At 41.7% G+C, this 21,349-nt stretch overlaps 1 protein-coding gene across 2 annotated transcripts in view; it reads right to left on the reverse strand.

Moving 5' to 3' along the window:
• The window catches only part of spidr (scaffold protein involved in DNA repair), a 341,449-nt gene that overhangs the window by 61,487 nt on the left and 258,613 nt on the right, over window positions 1-21,349 (reverse strand). The window contains exon 11 of one of the 2 annotated variants that reach the window (XM_078540539.1): window positions 13,389-13,550. The exons of the other annotated variant lie outside the window; for it this stretch is intronic. Within the exon in view, the coding sequence (XP_078396665.1) occupies window positions 13,389-13,550 (162 nt within the window). The remainder of the gene's footprint in view (window positions 1-13,388; window positions 13,551-21,349) is intronic. 2 annotated transcript variants of the gene reach the window in all.

Below are 21,349 nucleotides of genomic sequence, written 5' to 3' on the forward strand. Positions count from 1 at the left end.
GAAAATATGTATAAAGGAAGAGAAGGCTGTTGGTAAAAGGAGGAGGGATTCTAAGATCTAAAGCCTCAAGTCTATCTGCAAGGAACCAGAGCTGAAAGAAACTCATTTTGAATATGACTATCCAGGGTGTGCTTTGGCACGGGGGTCTGTTTGAATCTGTGTGTTTTACTGTTGCCTTATCGGAGGTCTAACTGAGCGTCAGATTAATTAGGGGATTTTTGTAGCTATTATAGTAGTAATTTTGTAGATATTTGTATATGTGCTTACAATCTTTCTTGTATTAAATGTTTAATTTAGCTTTATAAAAAACCTCTTGAGACTCAGTGGCCTTAATCCTACTGAATTCAAAGCCTACATCTTGAAACATACAAATTGCAAAAATGGGTTATGACAGTTGTTTCAAGTTTCCCTCTGGGATGTGAACAGCTCAGCCTTTACCATCGGCTGTGTCATAATACTCTGAACATTCACATTTTAAAATTTCATGCTTATTAAAAATAATTCTGCTTTTCTATTTATATTACTAAATTGAATAACCTCACTCTTGCCCACATTATATTCCATCTGCCACCTTGCTGCCCACTTAACCTGTCTATAGCACATTGCAGCCTCTTCACAGCTTACTTTCCCACATAACTCTGTATTGTTAGCAAACTTAGATACATTACTCTGGGTCTCTTTGTCTAAATCATTAATATGGATCGTAAATAGCTGAGGCCCCAGCGCTGATCCTTGAAGGATGCCACTAGATACAGTTTGCCAACTTGAAAATGCTTTATCCCTACGCTCTGCTCACTACCACCTTTGCAAGGGAAATTAGGGATGGGCAACATGTACTGGCCTCATCAGCAATGCTTACATCCCAATTACAATGAATAAAGAGATGGAAGAGATGAATAAAGAGTGCAAGCACCATTCATATAGAATATTCATCATTGCCCCTCCCTAAGATAAGGGCCCGGTAGAGGGGGCTGCACGTGGTGCCAGTCTCCCCAGGGCCCATGCCTTTGGGGGGGTGGGTCAGGCTTGGACAGCACCTGTCCCAAGTGGCCGCCTCACACCTCAATGTACTGGCTTACAAGCGCGAGGTGGGCACTCTGCTCCAGGCAAAGTTCTGTAGTATAAGGGGTTATTGGGCTGAGAGTTCAAGTCTGTACGGCATTTCTTTTGACAGCCAGGATGCATTCTGGGTGATGTATTCCACCTTGGCCGTGCTCTCGCACTCTTGAGCAGGCCAGTCCACTAAAGGATTACAGGAGTCAAGATGGCAAAGTGGGCCGAGGAGGCCAGAAGGAGCAGCAGTTGCAACAACAGAGGGGCCCAGGGCAGCTGCAGTGTTAGATGGGGCTGAGAGGAAGCACGTTTTTCCACCTTCATAGCTGTCCCGAATTCCTCCTCAGTTAGAACACCTCCAAAGCTCGTGGGCCATGGGGTGAGCGAGTGAGTGCCGGTTGTGAAAGACTGCAGCAGGACATAGAATGTGCAGTTTTGAGCACTGTCAAATAGAAAGGATATAAAAATAAAAGAAAAGTTGCATTGTAGGTTCACTGGGATGTTATGAAGGATGAAGAGGCAGAGTTGGGATGAGAAACTTGAGAAATTTAGGCTTTTTCACTAAAGCTACAAAGAGCGATTGTATGTATAAGAGTGATCGAGTGTGGGTGTGTAAGAGAGAACCCCGAGACTGGGAGTGAGCTGAAAACACACACACACGCACACACAAAGAAAGAGGCTGCTCGGTGCGGGGACACCGCCCCCATCCTTTCCTCCCCCCTTCCCAAAAATCTATCCACACACAGCAAAAACCCAGGCTGAAAGGCAACCCACTTCCGCATGAATTCTGCCAAGGATAGCTCGAAGTGTGCGCCACCCAGGTTAGTTAAATCCAAACTCCTTGTCTCGACCCTGATCCCCTTTCCCTTCCCTGGTGACCAGGGCTTGCGGCCTAGTCTATCTCTCTCTAGCTCTGCTTCTTAAGCGAAAAGACAGAAGAGGTTTTATTAGTTAGCTCCGCTGCTTGGCACTTTTTAATAGTCATTGTTATTAATCACGCATTTTTAAAGAATTATCAATTTATTGCTTTGACATTTGTATTGTTTATGGTTTCTTCATCCCTTAACTTTTTTTTTTGAAATTCATGCTTAGTGTTGTGCCAAACCAGATCTCAGGTAGCTACTGCTGGGTTTCTTGCTGAAGGGGAATAAGAGGGTCACAAGAAGTCTGATTGCCTTGTGGAGGGCTGGTAAAGGGGTTATTTTTACTCCAATGGAAATGGGGAGTGTTGGAAATGCTCTGACAGCGTCTGTGCAGAGAGAAACAGGAGTGAGTGACCCTTTGTCAGAGCTCTTCTATTATATGTTCCATGCTCATGAAGTCACACAGACACGAAACATTAACGGTATTCCTCTCCGCAGATGCTGTCAGACCTGCTGAGTTTTTCCAGGTATTTTTGTATGTGTTCCATGCTGTGCATTTGTAAGTTTGGTTAGTTTCAATTTAAAATAAGAAAATATTTATCACTCAATGCAAAGCGTAATCTATCTGTTAACAGAGCACACTTGTGGGGATAGAAATAACAAATTATTGCAGGTGAATTGGTTGGTTCTAATTCACTGGCAAGTGTTACCATTTTTAAATTTGAAAGTAAAACCAGGAGTCATGTCCCAACAGAATATGTTAGTTCAAAATATTCTCATTTGTATGATTGTTGTTTGTGGTGCTTATGAGGTTCAAGTCTATTTGATATTGCTGTCCGGATATTTCGTAGGGTCAGGTTCAAAGAAGTGGAGCTAGTTGTATAATACGTACGTACAAGTTGTAATTGTCTGATAAAGCTGTGGTTGTAAAATATATCAAACTGAAACCTGAACTTTCGATGAGCTTTATAAATTGAGGCATAGAGTACAAAAGTCAATAAGTTTTACTAAGCATATATAAAACAGTTTGACTCCATTGTGACAATGGTTCCCAATTTTGGGTATCTGAAGGATTTGAGGGGGAGGGTTAAAGGGTGTGTGGTATAAAGGGCCCAGAAACAAGAGAAGCACTGGGGCCCACGTCTTCTTTCCCTGGCCCTGCCTATGTTAAGTGCTCTATCAATTTTTTGTAACATATATTCATCTTCAAGGAGACCAGACACTCGAAATCTCTGCATTCTTCAATTATTTGCAGAATATAGTCCACTGTTTTCAAAACTATTGCCAATGCATCAATCTGATATTTACAATTCCAGCTCAACTATGGCTTCTCCAGTGAAATTGCCACTATCCAATCAGTCTAGTCCATCCACCAATAATTACAACAATTTGTATTTATATAGCACTTTTATCACAGGAGTGTTAAAAAGCAAAATTTGGCAATGAGCCACCTAATCTGATATTAGGGCAGATAGTCAAAGGTTTGGTCAAAAAGATAGATTTTAAGGAGCATTTTAAAGGAGGAAAAGGAGATACGGAGGTGGAGAAATTAAAGGGGGGGAATGCCAGAGTTTAGGGCCTATGCAGCTGAAGGTATAGCCACTAAAGGTGCAATTAGACTCAGGGATGTTCCAGAGGGCAGAATTAGATGAGTGAAGATATCTTGGAGGGTTAGAATCACAGCACAAGAGGCAGCCATTTGGCCTTTCATGTTAGTGTCAATTCTCTACAAGAACAATGCACCTAGTGCCTCCCCTGCCTTTTTCCCGTAGCTCTGGGTTGTGGGGCTGGATGAGATGACAGAGATAGGGAGAGGCAAGGCCTTGGAGGGATTTGAAACCAAGAATCGAAATGATAAAACTGAGGAGTTACTTGATCAGCAGCCAGCGTAGACCAGTGAGCACAAGGGTGATGGGGTGAATGGGACTTGATGAAAGTAAGGACACAGGGAGCAGAGATTTGGATGGCTTCAAATTTGCAGAGAATAGAAAGTGGGTGGTTGGTCAGGAGTGTATTAGAATAGTCAAGTCTAGAGGTAACACCATGGGTGAGTGCTTCAGCAGCAAACGAGCTGAGGCGAGACTGAGTTGGGCCACATTATGGATAGGAATGGAGCGATGAAAGCTGTTCACAGCAGTTGTAATTACACATTAAATTAGAGTTTGGTGCTGTAAGAAATATAAAGATCTGTGTGTGTGTGTGTGTGTGTGTGTGTGTGTGTTGTGATATGTTCACAGTAGTCATTCCTGTGGCGGTGTTTCAGGCTGATGTTATGAACACTGTCAATTAATATTCTGAGGGAACAGATAGCAACAGGATTAATGTGCACAAAGATCAGTTAATGAGAACAGGACATCAATGATATGTTGCGGGAGCTGGATTTAGTGAGTCATTTAGTAAGTGATTATCTTAAAATTAAAACAGAAAATTGAATTTACAAATTTGAGAAACAGAACTGACACAATAAGTAACGTGATAACATTGCATTACAAAATACGGCATTGTTCTTTTCCTTTAGTAACGTGGGCTCTCTGTGGGCTTGTAAATGAAAAAATACATATTTACAAAAAACTATTTGTTCATTTCGCTTATTGTATTTTCACTCCTTTATATGTAAGGTTTTTTAATTCTGTTTTCAATACTTCTTGTATACGTTGGTCATGCTGTAAGGGGATGTATTGTTTTATTGTCTGCGCTGCACTCCTGACAGCAACCGAGCCCTCCTGCTCCTGCCAGAACCATAAATGCACTTCACTTCACTTTCCTACCTCCTCTCCCTGTCACAGCAGTGTTTCTCTCTTTTTGCCCTTACCAGTCAGTAAATTGTGCATTTATTTCTCTTCACTCTATCCCACAAACAGTTCCTGCATTCCTATAGGTTCTCCAGCTTTACCTCCTACAACAGGATATTTATTCCTATGTCTTCTCACCCAGCTGAATATTGGGCTGTAACCTCCAAGCTCCCCAGTGATGGATTTGTGGGGTATCCCAAAGATGCGTTAGGGAATCCATTTTGGAAATTCCCAGGTAAGGGTTTGTACGGCAATTGCCCCGAGGCGCACATTTTCTCTGGACAATTGCCTTGCACTGGGAACCATTCTAAAATGCAGTTTAAATTGCAAACTTCCGATGATTCTGCCAAGGTTACACCAATGGTTGCTCCGAAAAAGTTAGAAGAATTAAAACATCTTCTAACTTCTGGGTAATTATTGTTAAGACCCAGAAACCCGCATTCCTTCCTGACTTCGGACCCCCGGACCTTGGACCCCCCCCACCGACTCTCTCCGGACCTGCGACACCCCCTTTCTTAAATAAGGAGACCAAAACTGTACACAGTACCCCAGATGTGGTCTCATCAACACCCTGTACAACTGTAGGAAAACATCCCTACTTTTAGATTCCATTCCCCTTGCAATAAATGCCAACATTCCACTCGCCTTCCTAATCACTTGCTGTACCTTTGTGATTCATGTACCTGGACACCCAGATCCCTCCGTACCGCAGAGTTCTGCAATCTCTCTCCATTTAAATAATATACCATTTTGCTATTCTTCCTGCTAAAGTAGGCAAGTTCACATTTTCCCACATTATACTCCATCTGCCAAATTTTTGCCCAGTCATTAACCTATTTACATCCCTTTACAAACTCCTTATGTCTTCTTTACAACTTACTCTCCTAACTGTCATGTGTCATCAGCAAATTTAGCAACCATAAATTCAATCCCTTCATCCAAGTTATTGATACAGATTGTAAATATTGAAGGCCTCAGCACTGATCCGTGTGGCACTCAACTGGTAACAAGCTTGCCAACCCAAAAATGACGCATTTATCCCAACCCAAAAATGACGCATTTATCCCAACCCAAAAATGACGCATTTATCCCTACGCTCTGTTTCCTGTTAGCTAACCAATCTTCTATCCATGTTAATATGTTACCTCTTACACCATGAGTTCTTATTTGATGTAGTAACCTTTGATGTGTAAATTCTAAGTGCAGAGTGTATGGAGATGCTGGGAGAAGAATGTGGGACCTCATAGATGCAAAATATGCACTCTACATTGAGTTACACTCCCAATTGTGGGCTTACAGAGTCTAAAAGGGGCCTCATGGGAATTCATGTGCGAATCCCCAAAGTTCTTATTTATTTATAAGAAGGAATTGAGGAGGAACACAAGCTTGACTCATCTGAGATTATTTGATGAGGATATGACCTTCCTCCCAGTACAAACAATACATAGGAGGACCAGGATCTATTTCCTTACCTGGAACAAAGCTAGGAGCTCTGTTTGAGGAGCCTGTGCTTGAGCAAGGAACCCCTGAATGACATGCTGGTATTTGGAACCAAACCTTTAGCCCACCTCCAATACTGGAACAACAGCAGCAGTGCCTAACAGAGCCACTACAACCTTGAAGTTGTTTGCAAAAGGATTACTCCAATCTACTGGAAACATAGCTAATTTCAGTCAATTGGCAGCATATAACTGCTTTCACAGGTTACTATTTATTTAGCAAAGGAGAACAGTTCATCAGTTTTGGAATCAGTTGTATCAGCAGCAGGGCAGAGTTGTTCAGATCGGCAATATTGTGATTTCCTCAAGGTGCAAGCTGTCACCAGATACACCCATGTAGCTATCAACGGTTGCTTTATGATAAAAGATATCCAGTATGACCCTGATTGATAACACCAAAATGGATGCTCACCATACCTGCAGACCACTGTAGGTACAACCATAGTACTATGAGAAAGGGAGTTCCAGGATTTTGGCCCCGCAACAGTGAAGGAACATGATACATTTCCAAGTCAGGATGATGTGCAACTTGAAAGGAAGCTTGCGGTTAAAACTGTCCCCTTGCGTCTGCTGCCAATGGTAAGGAGTGGTAGAGATTGTGTGGTTTGGAAGGTGCTGTCAAAGGAGGCTTGGCCAGTTGCTACAGTGCATCTTGTAGATGTTTTTTATTTATTCATTCATGGATGTGGGCTTCGCTGGTTGGGCCAGCATTTATTATCCATCTCTAGTTTCCCTTGAGGAGATGGTGGTGAGCTGCCTTCTTGAACCGCTGCAGTCCATGTGGTGCAGGTACACCCACAGTGCTGTTAGGGAGGGAGTTCCAGGATTTTGACCCAGTGACAGTGAAGCAATGGCGATATACTTCCAAGTCAGGATGGTGAGTGACTTGGAGGGGAACTTCTAAGTGGTGGCATTCCCGTCTATCTGCTGCCCCTGTCCTTCTAGATAGTAGTGGTCGTGGGATTTGAAGGAGCTGTCGAAGGAGCCTTGGTGAATTCCTGCAGTGCATCTTGTAGATGGTACACACTGCTGCTACTGTGCGTCGGTGGTGGAGGGAGTGAATGTTTGTCGATGTGGTGCCAATCAAGCGGGCTGCTTTGTCTTGGATGGTGCCAAGCTTCTTGAGTGTTGTTGGAGTTGCACTCACCCATAAACATTCTGCATACTGCTGCCACTGAGCGTCAGTGATGGAGCAAGTGAATGTTTAAGTTGGTGGATAGGGTGCCGATCAGCTGGGCTGCTTTGCCCTGGATGGTGCTGAACTTATTGGAGCTGTACGCATCCAGGCAAGTGGAGAGTATTCCATCACACTCCTGACTTGTGCATTGTAGATGGTGAACAGGTTTTGGGGAGTCAGGAGGTGAGTTACTCGATGCACAATTCCTAGCCTCTGACCTGCTTTTGCAGCCACAGTATTTATATGGCTAGTCCAGTTCAGTTTCTGGTCAATGATAACCCCCAAGATGTTGATAGTGGGGGATTCAGTGATGGCAATGCCATTGAACATCAAGGGGCGATGGTTAAATTCTCTCTTGTTGAAGATGGTCATTGCCTGACACTTGTGTGGCACACATGTTACTTGCCACTTGTCAGGCCAAGCCTGGGTATTGTCCAGGTCTTGCTGCGTTTGGACATGAACTGCTTCAGTATCTGATTCGTGAATGGTGCTGAACATTGCACAATCATCAGCAAACATCCCCACTTCTGACCTTATGATGGAAGGAAGGTCGTTGATGAAGCAGCTGTAGTTGGCTGGGCTGAGGACATTACTCTGAGGAACCTTGGCAGTAGTGTCCTTGGGTTGAGATGATTGAACTTCAACAACCACAACCATCTTCCTTCATGCTAGGTATCACTCCAGCCAGTGGAGAGCTTTTCCCCGATTCCCACTGACTTCAAATTTGCATGGGCTCCTTGATGTCACACTCGGTCAAAGGCTGTCTTGATGTCAAGGGCAATCACTTTCACCTCATCTCTTGAATTCAGCTCCTTTGCCCAGGTTTGGACTATGAAGGCTATGATGGAATCTGGAGCTGAGTGGCCCTGGTGGAACCCATACTAAGCATCAGTGAGCAGGTTCTTGCTGTATAACTGCCACTTGGCAGCACCGTTGACAACAGCTTACATCACTGTGCTGATGATTGAGAGCAGGCTTTCAAGTCTTTTTCAAAAAAGCTGCAGCATTAAGAAAATCTAACTTTCAAAATCAGTTGCAGTCTGATTAATTTATGTTTCTTCTTATTTATTGCATTAGACAGTGACTGTCTTAGTCTGCAATTGGAAGAGGAAAAATGTGCTCAACTAGGGTTTAGTATTACATTGAACAGCATAACTGCATATTGAAAATAATACTATAAAATACACTGAACAGTCAAAGTGTTAAGTAAGCAAGCCCTAGCTAGTTCTGATTGTTGTTTTACAACCAATTCCTGAGCTTATCAACAATTCCCCAGCCCATTTTTAGTCAAGATTTGGAGCAATCAAATAAGTAAATTATTGTGGTATCACACGCACACCAATCCCACTTTCATGAAAATGAAATACAGTTCCCACAGAAGCCAAGCCATATCAAAATAAATAAAAACGAAGCAAACTAGGAGCTGTTAACCATCAACAGCATAGTACAGTTAGACATTGACACCAGAGGGCAGTTGATTGATGTGGTGAATAGCCACTGTCAGGTAGGCTCTAAGTAGTATGGGGCTATCACACAGGCTTATTTGGTTCAAATCTGGATTTTGAAAGTGCCTGTTTCTGGTCTCCCATTCAAGACAGTTGAAGTCATATCATCATGCAGCAATTGCAGGATAGAGAAGTTGTTTCTTAGATATCCAAATCTGTGAAGCAGTCTACAGAGCCACATGATTTACTGGGTCAATCGCTTTGGTCAGATTAATGAATGCAATGGAGGGTTCCTGGTGTTGTTCTAAACATATTTTCTTGGGTTTTTCTGGCAACAAAGACCATGTTGGACGTTCCTCTGTAAGGTGTAAAGCCACACTGTGTCTTTGGGAGAATTTCCTTAAACCCAAGAAGTAGGCGATTCAGGGGAACGTATGTCAGGGTTTTCCCTGCAATGGACAAGAGGGAAATGCCACAATAGTTTACACAGCATGATTTATCCTCCTTCTTGAAAATAGTTACAGCTGTCGCGTTCCTGAAATGGTGAGGTGGAGGACTTATTTTTCCTCCCAAATCCGTACTATGAGTGCATGGAGTCTTGATGTGAACAAACGTCTGCCAGCTTGCAAGACCTCAGCTGGAATAACATCGGGGTCACAGGCTTTGTTGCTTTGCATCTGTTTATTTACTTGTTACATCTCTCCCATCAATGGTGGTTCACCCATGATTCTACCACAGGGTACTAAGGGATAGACTAGAGGATATTAAGTAGCACTGTGGATTCATGGTTGAGGAGTTGTTTAAAATGATCTTTCCAATGTTGATGGATGGCATTTTCATTCTTAAGAAGATCAACATCATCCTGTAAATAAAAGGGCATCTTGTCTATTTGACCTCAGACTACAGATGGCTCTGTTAGCTTCAAAAATGCCTCGCATGTCATAATCATCCACATATTGTTGGATCTCTTGTGCTTTCTCTTCCCACCACATGTTCTTTAGCATCTGGACTTGTCTTTGGAGTCAGCCTTGAGCTGTTGGAATGCTGTCTTTTTGAGTTGTGACCTTAGCTTCTTCTGCCAGGTAATGATGGCTGCTCATTCTTCTTGCAGAAGGTCACATATTTGAGCATCTTTTTCATCAAAGCAGTCCTAGTGATGATGATGCTCGAACACAAAGGTCTGGGCACAGGGTCTAGTACAGCTGACTTTACTTGATCCCACTGTTCTGGGATTCAGTTTGATGTGTGAAGATTTTTCAGTTTGTTAGAGAGCTGACTTGTAACTCCTCTCTTTGGTCAGGCTGCTTTAGGGCTGCGAAATTGATCATCTTCCTCTTGCACATTTGGGTCTTGTGATGTCTTGGTGCTAGATGGATGTTTATCACTGATGGAACAAATCGATGATTTGTCCAGCAGGCATTAGTCCCCCACATGGATCAAGAGACACAGATATCACTTAGATCTTTGACTCAAGCAATGACATAATCCAGGAGATACCAGTGCTTTGATCTAGGATACCTCCGTGTGGTTTTGTATTTGCCCTGCTGGTGGAAGAGGATGTTTGTTATTAAGAGGCCTTGCTGAGCATACTTGGTCAGCAGGAGGACGCCATTTGCATTGGCTTTTCCCACCCCATTTTTGCCAATGATTCCACTCCAGATATCAGAGACATGACCAACCCTGGCATTAAAGGCTCCCAGTAAAATGATCTTTCCTTTTTTTTGGCATGGCTATGAAGATTTCATCAAGGTCAGAATAGAACTTTTCCTTAACATCTTCATCAGAGTCAAGGGTCGAAGCATAAGCATTGACATTGGTTATGGCCGAGCTGGAGGTGAATTGGCATGAGTCGTTTATTTATTCAATTGTGGAGTCCTCAAAGTGCATCTAAGATTCTATTCCGGATGGTAAAACCACCTCCATCGGTATGGAAATCACTGTCAGCCTTCTCTTTTCAGTAGAAGGTGTATCCCCTGCTTGTTCCTACTACTGCCCCTCCACAGGGAGGCGAGTCTCACTGAGGGAGGTGATGTCAATTTGGGGTCTTGATAGCTCAGGTGATACTATTGCAGTTCTTTTATCTGGATGGTCACCCTTGAGATTATCCATGAGTGTTCTAACATTCTAAGTTGCAAAATTTAGTGTCAATATTAAATATCAACCAGATGGGAAGCTCCTTAACCTCAGTCTCCTCCATGCCAAAACTAAACTGACTTCCATAGAAATACATGGTCTACAGTTTGAGGATGACTGCAGTGTCGTTGCCCACTCTGCACCAGATTTGCAAGCTACTCTCGATCTCTTTGATTCTGCATGTAAGAAATTTAACCTGTTCTTAAACGTTGCCAAAACAAAATTCATATCAATCCACACCTGGTCAGCCAAATATTCCACTACCCATATATGTTGAAAGAGAGACTCTGGAATATATTGAGCACTTTCTGTACCTTGGGGGCCATCTCTCTTAAAAGGCTACCATTATTGAGGAGATCTAATAGTAGATCAGCTTTGCCAGTTCAGCCTTCTACAAGTTATGACAGCGAGTGTTTAACAACAAAAGCCTCTGCAAGTCAACAAAAGTCCTAGTGTACAGAGCAGTACCATTCTCCTGTACTGCAGTGACACCTGGACTGTGTATCACTGATACATAAAAGGGCGACAGCATTGCCTCCGTCGCATCCTCCAGATTCAATGGGAGGATTGTCAAATACTAATGTCCTTCTTGAAACCAGCTCCACATGCATTCAGGCAAAACTCATCCAAAATCAACTACGATGAACTGAACATTGGTCCAGATGGCCGAAAACTCTTTCCCCTGCCAAGTCCTCTTATCAGGTCCCAAATCATTGTTAAATGCGATGTACAGTATTGGTAGTCATTTCTGTCATATTGAGTTCAAATTTCAGAGCAACCCGTTTTGAAATCTGATTTGTGAAAAGTAACAGAATACGATTGTATTTGCAGTGGTTCATATGGCTATTGCCATAGGTTTTAGTCATACCAGGCAAGACATCATAAGTCATTACAAACTTTACTGAATGTATTGGCAATGACAAGAAAATTATTTGCTGCAATTATATATCTGGCAGGTTCCTGAAACACAGGTATGTTTAATACCAAAAACAAATCATAACTATGACTCAGATAATGCATTATTAGCATGCTATGCTGCTAAAGCTTTTTAAACTGACATATGTTGTGGTGCTGGTCCCTTTCCCTGATGTCAGATTGAATTTGGTGCCAAATCGAGGGGATTTCCAGGTCTCCAGCAACAGTGATCATCAAGCAGGATAAACAGCCAATAACACTGAAATGTTCTCACCAAGAACAAGTCAAGAAGTAAAATACATTGAATGTTTCATTTTTACTTAAAATTTTATCAAGGAAAATAAATGATCAGGACATACATTAAAGTAGAAGCTGAAATATCACAAACAAACTTAAAAATGTGATATTTTTATGTTGGGGAGATTTGACATTCCACAGATTTGGAATTAGATTTCTGGGCCAGTGAGACTATTTAGCAGTAATTGTGAACTTAGTATGCTGTTAAAACTCCAGTTGCACTTCATTCAACAAGATGTAACTTTTTCAAGTATTTCCAATTTTTTGCATAAGATAGAAGGGCAAATTTTTGTCAGTTCAATGATTCCTGTGTGATTAGAGTCTGGGGAGACTTCAACTGCACACCCTACAGGAAAGTATAAAGTCACTGACAGCAACTTCTGCAATTCCACATTCAACTCCATGGGCAGAATTCTCCGGTTGGCGAGCGGGGGCAGGGCCCGCTCACTGACGCGTAAAATGACGCGCGGCCATTTATTTATGGCCTATGAAGTCCATTTAAATAGTAATTAATTCAATTAGCTGAGCTGCCTGTCCAACCTTAAGGTTGGCAGGCAGGCGACTTTGCATTTTTCATGAAACCTCATCCACGGGCAGGATGAGGTTTCATGAAGTGTTTTAAAAGTCAATAAAAATTTTAAAAATAATTTTTTCACATGTCCCAGCTCATGTGACAGTGTCACATAAGGGGACATGTTTTAAAAGTTTTCATTTCCCTTTATTTAAATTTACACATGTCAAACCGATCTCCCTGAGGCACCTCCATGCCTGAGGGAGATCTCTGCATTCTTCCACGCGCATGCATGAAAGAGCACAGGGAATGACTCAAGGAATCCCCCCTGCCTGCGCAGGGAGCGCTCAGCACTTCCAGGCAAGCGTCACGCTGGACGGGCCTTAATTGTCCCACCCAAGTAAAATGGCGGTGCGTCCCCAATCGGGGGCGCTGATCGGGTTTGCGCCCGCTCCCGCACAATCCCCCCCCATGGGGGGAAAATTCAGTGAATTTTGCCAGTTTCAGAGGCGCAATGACAGTGAATGCTGACAGTTTTGGCATGATTACTGCAATTTCCAGACCAAGACTTTACATCTGTTTGGATCAAAAATACCTCATATCAAGTAAATGTTTTAGTGTACTGGAAGTCTAAATTTTTGCCAAATATCTCCACCAGCAGTAGAGGGTCTTGTTGAGGAAGATACATTTTCTGGATTCTTACCTGCCTCTTGTTGTTCTCTGTAGAACCTTCATTCCCGTTAGATAGCATATCTTTCCTTCCCAGCAGGCACTTTGCACCTGCAAGTCCTCTTCTACCGAGCAGAATGTATGGTGGTGAACTTCACTAAATAAACCATACATGTCTTGTACTAGAAAACATAACCTACAAGAAAACAAATCATTGAATTCATTAGCCTAAGTTTTGGTAGAGCTACCTTCCCCTTTAAGCTAAACTTCATTTTGACTGTGTCTCAACCATTTATTGTTAATCATTTGTTGTTAAATCTTAATTTAACCTCATGTGATTGTAATTGTATAATCACTCTGCTTACTCCACATGATGAAATTGATCAGTTTTTAGGTGCTGGGAATAGCAACAATCTAATAAATACTGGGCTAGATTTGTATGTTGTTGGAATAATAGAACTGCGCCTATCAGATTTGAAATAACAAGGCTGTGCAAGTGAATTTGATGGCTACTGGCAGGGCATGGCAAGACATGGCGCAAGGTTTTCTGTGGCAAGGGCACAAATCACAATGACCATCTCCCTGAACAGTCACTGTCACCTGCAGCACTGGTTCTCGATCATCTCAAGCTAACTCTGATTTCGGCCGTACATCCCATACTGAGAGTATTTCTTCCTGACCATGCTCCCTCTACTCTGCCATCCTGATGCCTGGAACTCTCCCATTCTTGTGGAGGATGCTACCCTTCATTGCCACTGGATGCAGCCTCAGAGCTGTTCCCCCACTGCCAGCTGCTGCCTTCCTTGTGTTCAGGTGCCTCCCCCACACCTCAAATGTGTTTGGAAGCCGTGTCTCCTCCTCTTATGCCACCGCGATGGCAGGAAAATGGTGACCCCTGCATTGCATATTCTTCTGCAACCTCCACTGGCTCGATGACACCTGTGTGCCAATAGCCAAGGCCCCCTCTGCGCTATTATCCTTTTCATGGGGCCCGTCTAACCCATGATTGGCTCCATACTATGTATTCGTCTCCATGTACCTGATCTGCCTCCAGACCTCACGTTTAGTCCATGCACCTCTGCCAAAATCTGAATATGACCCCAATGAGCTCTCTAATGATTTTAATTAACATTATTACTGTGTCAGGCAGGTTCTTGGCACTGCCCTATCCACCGTCCTAGGTGAAACACGTTGATGCCGGAAAAACAGCACGGTATTTCTCCCCTTGCCCGCCTCCATTCCTGGTGGGGCTGAAAAATTCAGCCCTTGATTTCAAAACAGTGGAGCTATACAAAAATCTTGGTGAGATTTATCGGGCCTGCCACATGGCATGCTGCATCACCTGGCAAATTAGGCAGTTGGAATGCATGGCTGTAAAAGAAACCACCAATTTTCTATTCAATAATTAAAAACTTACGTCAGAAAATAGAGGTCAAAGCCACCAATTTGCTCTGTTGGGACTTGATGTGAAAGTGGGTGGGGAAAAGTTGAGGGAAGAATTCTTGCTCAGGTGGAAGGGAAAATTCAACTTTCAATTGGTCAGGCACAATTATTCAGAAAGTAACACTTACATGTGTAATGCCATTCAAATTTTGATGCTACTCACAATTTTTAATAAAACTACTGATTATACATATGTCTCTTGTAGCATTACTAATGGTGAGGTGGAGGATCTGTTCTTTTATAACAATAGGAGTAAAATACTACATGAACAGGGCCAAAGATTTACAGTGACTGAATAAGGGATTTAAAAAAATTACATGGTATGTTGGGATTTTCATCCATGTTTCAGAGTTTCCATTTTAGGGTTTCAATGCTGGCATTATTGATTTTTGTAGATTAGTGGCCTTTGTTATTCACATAATGGCTTTTCTGTCACATTAACTCTTTTTTTCTTTAAATCTGATTTTATTCCAGACATTCAAAGGTGATGATGACACATGACACGTGGTGAGAATGCTTTGTAAAATGTAGCAGACTGGAGTTTTGTGTCTTATGGTTAGCAGTGCAGAGGAGGAGGCAAAATTAAGGGAGTCATGGGGCTTAGCAACACTCAGTACCAGGCTTAGCAGTCCTGATCTTTGGTAGCACTGGGAGGATTGTGGTTATATTTGGCTGTACTGCTGCCAAAGGGGTTGGATAGCATTATGGGTAGGAAACCTGAGATTTGTCTGAAACGGGGGTTGGAATTGAACTGCGGAAGGCAGGAATGCATCAGTGACTCACTGGTGGTTTCTTAGGTCTGCCACCAATGGGATGGGGAAGGGCAAGGATCTGATAGCATGGTGGAGGAAAGTACCAAGTTGTAAATTTCAATTGGGAGAAAAAGCCATGCAAATTTTTTTCACTAAATGTTTGGAGTGACTTAATTTGTTTATCTTGTTTCTTTTAAGTAGTCAGTCAGCAATGATTGCTTTCACATTTCCTTAGCAATTTCTCAATGGTGCTTTTCTTGACACACTGTCAATATATCTCAATACAATTCATTGTTTTGTGATTAATTACTGGAACATTTTGCTTAGATTGATAAGTAAAGGTGCATAAGTAAATATACAGATGCCACCCTGTGGCTCTGCTAAAACCATAAGTCATCAGAGTAAAATTTATATTTACTGTCAACCAGCAAAATTCAGCCAGCTCTGTTTACACCCCTTGCAAAGTATCTGGGAAGGGTCATGAATTGCAAGCAAAGTTTTCTGTAAATGGCCTCTCATTCTATTAATCGTAAATATCCACAAACTGCCTAAAAAACGTTTACTAGAGTTAAGAATTGCAAGGTTTTTTGAACCATAGCAAAGTTATGGTGGAGAAAGAGGTCATTCAGCCCATTGTGTCTGTGCCGGCTAAAAAGAGAAATAAGAAACTAGCTGTTCATTTTAATCCCACTTTCCAGCACCTGGTCCGTAGCTTTGCAGGTTACGGCACTTCGGATGCAGATCCAGGTGCCTTTTAAATGAGTTAATCGTTTCAGCCTCAACCACCAACTTAAGCAGTGAATTCCACATGCCCACCACCCTTTGGGTGAAAAGGTTTTTCCTCATATAACCTCTAGCCCTTCTACCAATCACCTTAAAATATGCCCTTTGGTAATTGACCCCTCAGCTAGGGGAAACAAGTCTTTCCTGTCTACCCAATCTAGGCCCCTCATAATTTTGTACACTTCAATTAGGTCACCCCTTAGCCTCCTCTGTTCTAAGGAAAACAACCCTAGCCTACCCAATCTCTCCTCATAGCTGAAGACAGAGAATAAAATGATTACATTTATCATGCTAATATTCCTTATTGAAACAGTGGCTACATTTTAAAAAGTACTAATTGGCTGTAAAGCACTTTGAAAATTTTTAAGATTTTGGAAGTGCTTTATGAATGAAAGTCTTTATTTTCCCTGAGTTAGCTTATACAGCTTCCACTATTTTCCACTCAACAATAAATAATTTGTTTTTCACTCTCCTCACAGCAATCATATCACAGAGTCGTTCAGCACAGGAGGCGGCCATTCGGTTCATTGCTTCTGCACCGGCTCTCCGAATGAGTAATTCACCTAGTGCCATTCCCCCACCTTCTCCCTACACCCATGCATATTTTTCATTTTCAGATAATAATCCAATTCTCTCTTAAGTACCTGAATTGAATCAACCTATCAGGCACTACCACTTGCTGCATAAAAAGATTTCTCATGTCTCCATTGCTTCTTTTGCCAGTTCCCTTAAAATTGTGCCCTTTCGTTCTCGATCCTCCCACCAGTCAGAGCAGTTTTTCCCTATCTTCTATTGTGTCCAGACCCTTCGTGATTTTGAATACCTCTATTAAATCTCCTTTCAAACTTCTCTTCTCAGTGGAAAACAGACCGATTTCTCCAATCTATCCACGTAACTGAAGTTCCACATCCCTGGAATCATTCTTGTGAATCCCTTTTGCACTTTTTTGGGGTCTAGATGAGGATTTCTAGATTTATTTAAGGTTTGCCGGTTACCCTAGGAATGCTACCATAGACTGTTATTCTTAAAAAGCATTCTTGTTTATTTACAGATCTAAATATATCTTAATACTCTGCACAAGCTGGTACTTGGGCTTCCCACCAGATCTGTCTCTTAGTCATGTGACATTGCATCACAGTTACACCATTGGTTACATCAGTACCAGGTGCTCCTGATGTTAACCCTTTACTCTACACTCTAATGCTTTCACATCTTTCTTAAAACGTGACACCCAGAACTGAACACAGTGCTCCAGCTGAGGTTGAACTAGTATCCTATACAAGATCAACATAACCTCCTTGATTTTGTACTCTATGCCTCTATTAATAAAGTCTACGATACTGTATGCCTTATTAATTCCACTCTCAACCTTTCGTTCCTTCAATGACTTATGCACATATACACCCAGGTCCGTCTGCTCCTGCACCCCCTTTAGAATTGTACCTTTTATTTTGTACTGTCTCTCCATCTTCTTACTATCAAAATGAATCACTTCACACTTTTCTGCATTGAATTTCATCTGCTACTTGTCTGCCCATTCCATCAACATGTCCATATTCTTTTCAAGTTGTACACTATCCTCCTCACAGTTCACAATGCTTCCAAAGTTTGTAACATCTGCAATTTTTGAAACTGTGCCCTGCACACCAAGATCTAGGTCATTAATATATATCAGAAAGAGAAAGGGTCTCAACACCGATCCCTAGGAAACTCCACTACAAACCTTCCATTAACTGCTACTCTGTTTCCTGCCGCTCAGCCAAATTTATATCCAGTTTGCTACTGTCTCTTTTATTCCATGCTCACTAGTCTGTTGTGTGGCACTGTATCAATTGCCTTTTGGAAGTCCATGTACACCACATCAACAGCATTACCCTCATCCGCCCACTCTTCCCTCTTCAAAAATCTCTGGCATGTTAGGTAAACATGACTTTCCATTAACAAACCCGTGCTGGCTTTTTTTAATCAACTGGCATTTGTCCATGCGACTATTAATTTTGTCCCGAATTATTGATGTTCAGAGTTTCCCCACCACCGAAGTTAAACTGACTGGCCTGTAGTTGTTTGGCTTATCTTTACTGTCTTTTTAAACAAGAATGTAACATTTGCAATTATCCAGTCTTCTGGCACCACCCCTGAGTCTAAGGAAGACGAGAAAATTATGGCCGATGCCTTCGCAATTTCCACGTTCACTTCCCTCAATATTCTTGGATGCATTTCATCCAATCTGAGTGCCTTATCGACTTTAAGTACAGACAGCCTATTAAACTTCCTCCTTATCAATTTTAAATCCTTCTAGTGTCTGAATTACATCCTCTTTCACCATGGTCTGGGAAGCATCTTCTTCCTTGTTAAAGACAGATGCAAAATAATCATTTAATACCTCAGCTACAGCTCTTACCTTGATATGTAAATTCCCTTTTTGGTCCCTTATCAGCCCCACTCCTCCTTTTACCACCTTTTTACTATTTATATGCCTTCAGAAGACTTTAGGATTCCCTTTTATGTTAGTCGCTTTTTCATTTCCCCTCTGAACCTTCTATATTCAGCCTGGTTCTCGATTGTATTACCCAACTGACATCTGTCATAAGCACACTTTTTCTTCGTCATCTTAATCTCTATCTCTTTCATCATCCAGGGAGCTCTGGGTTTGTTTTCCCCATCTTTATCCTTCGTGGAAATTTACCTTAACTATGTTGAACTATCCCTTCTTTAAAGCAGCCCACTGTTCAGTTATCGTTTTCCTGCTAACCTTTGATTCTAATTTATCTTCCCCAGTTCCATTCTTGCCCCACTGAAGTTGGCTTTCCCCCCGTTAACTATTCTTGCGCTGGATTCTTCTTAAGTAAATGTTGTACAGAAAGTGACTGATTACATGTAAATAGTGAGGTAGCATCTCTATCTCTACTTGTCTCAGTGTGCTTTAAGCTAAAAAGTGAACAACTTCTATCAAATTCACTGTCCATTTTACATTCAAATAATTTTCAAAAAAACATAAACTAGTAATATTGATACGCAGAGAAACAACTCTTTGAAATAATGCTTTGTTTATAATTCAAACATAAACTAAGGCTGTCACAAGTTGGAAGGGGGAATGGGGCCTCAAAAATAGCTCGACAAGATGCAGAGATCTAATGCAGCAGAACATAAAATCTGTTGCTTCTTAAAGTTGCAACCAATGCACTGGAGGAAACAGGTAACCTAGGAGATAGTGGGGTCTAAGAGACAAGTGGTAAACTTCAGGGAGCTAGACCTGCATGTGCTGATAACAGTAACATGGGCAAGAACAATGGTCTGTTGGGGATTGGGCTTGAGACCCATCAAGAACTAGGTAACATTTTGTAGAAGAAGGTAGCTATGACAGTGAATACCAACCTCTTGAACTCCAGGATGCCTTTGCAGTTAAGTTTAATGACATTGCCAGAGCAGCCAAAGTAAATTAACTGGTACATCTTGGCTCTTTTTTCTTGTATTTTTATATATGTGACACTTCTTCATTCGTTACCTTTACCAGAATAAAAATATATCCGTTCCTGAAACTGACCCTTTCTTAGTTATACAGCTTAGAAAAGATTTTGCTAATTGCGTCAGTCAAAGCTGATGTTTCAAAGTTTGTGAACATTCAAAGCCTGAGAACTCAACTTTGACAAAGGACGCAGGTAACTTACCTTTTGATTTTCCATGTTTAAGTGAAGATAGGTGCAATTCCAAGATAAATGTTGGAATCCCCAGGAATATAGCTTTGGCCTTATTATGCTTATATGCACTACTTACACCCAAAAAAGAACTGAATCTGTCACTTCTAAACTTGACTATTATAATGCACTACGCTTGTAAAATTTAGGTCATGCAAAACTCTGCTGCCACGTCCTTACTTTCACCAAGTCCTATTCATCATGACCCCTGTGCTCACGGACCTATGCTGACTAATGCTTTGATTTTAAAATTCTCATTTTATTTTCAAGTTCCTCCATGGCTTCGCCTCTCCCTACTCTCAGTAATCTCCTCCAACCCTCTGAGCTACCTGTACTCCTCTTAATTCCAGTCTCTCGAGCATGCCGGTTTTAGTTGCTCTATCATTGGTGGCCATGCCTTCAGCTGCCTAATCTTTAAGCTCAAAATCCCCTTGCTAAACATCTACGTCTCTCTGCTTTCTCTACTTTCCCCCTTTAAGACCCTCCTTAAAACCCACTTCTTTGACCAAGCTTCTGGCCACCTTCCCTAATATTGCCTTAAGAGGCTAAGTGTCAAATTTTGCGTTGTTTGATCCCGTGAAGTGCCCTGGGACATGTTATTACATTAAAGGTGCTACATAAGTAAAAGTTGCTGAAATTTGGGCCCACTTGACAAACACACACTAGTGGAAGAAATTCTATAAATCAATTCATTTATCCATATCCTGGATAATAACAATAACAACAGCATAATAACAACATTCTGGGAAAAACAATAAGTATATGTGCAACAGAATTCCTTAGTCTTCATGGAACAACGACAAAGCACACTGAGTAACATTTCTGCATATGGTTTTCACTCTCGTTTTTCCAAAAAGTTTTCATTCATGTCCCTTTAAATGAGTGTGCAGTTCTGTTTACAGAGTTACAGTGACAGTTCCCAACATACTCTTGTTTCCAGGAACTGCTTGATATTCCCTGCAGGGTCAAAAATGTCAGCCTGTGACAGGCAGCTAGAATCACAAAAGTAACCACAAATCTCAGAGGCCTCAATGGGATAGCTGGAGTAGGCGGAGTAAAATTCCATTGACTCGACCAATCAGAGTGGAGGAACATTATGATAAACAGCTCTTGAAGCTGAGTACAGCCAGTACATTGTGTTCCCTTCATGAAAAACAACTCAGTCCTGCCTTGCTTAAAGCGAGCAACAAGTCTGTTTATTTTTAATTTTGATCAGTTTCTGGAACAGCATAATCCAAGTTTTTTTTCCCCTAAACACACTTTGATTGTTTCTACATTAGCAAGCAATGCAAAAGAAAAGTTTAAAACATTTTAGAACTGAC

The sequence above is a fragment of the Cetorhinus maximus genome, chromosome 4, assembly GCF_964194155.1.
Source record: "Cetorhinus maximus chromosome 4, sCetMax3.hap1.1, whole genome shotgun sequence".
Taxonomy (NCBI): Eukaryota; Metazoa; Chordata; class Chondrichthyes; order Lamniformes; family Cetorhinidae; genus Cetorhinus; species Cetorhinus maximus.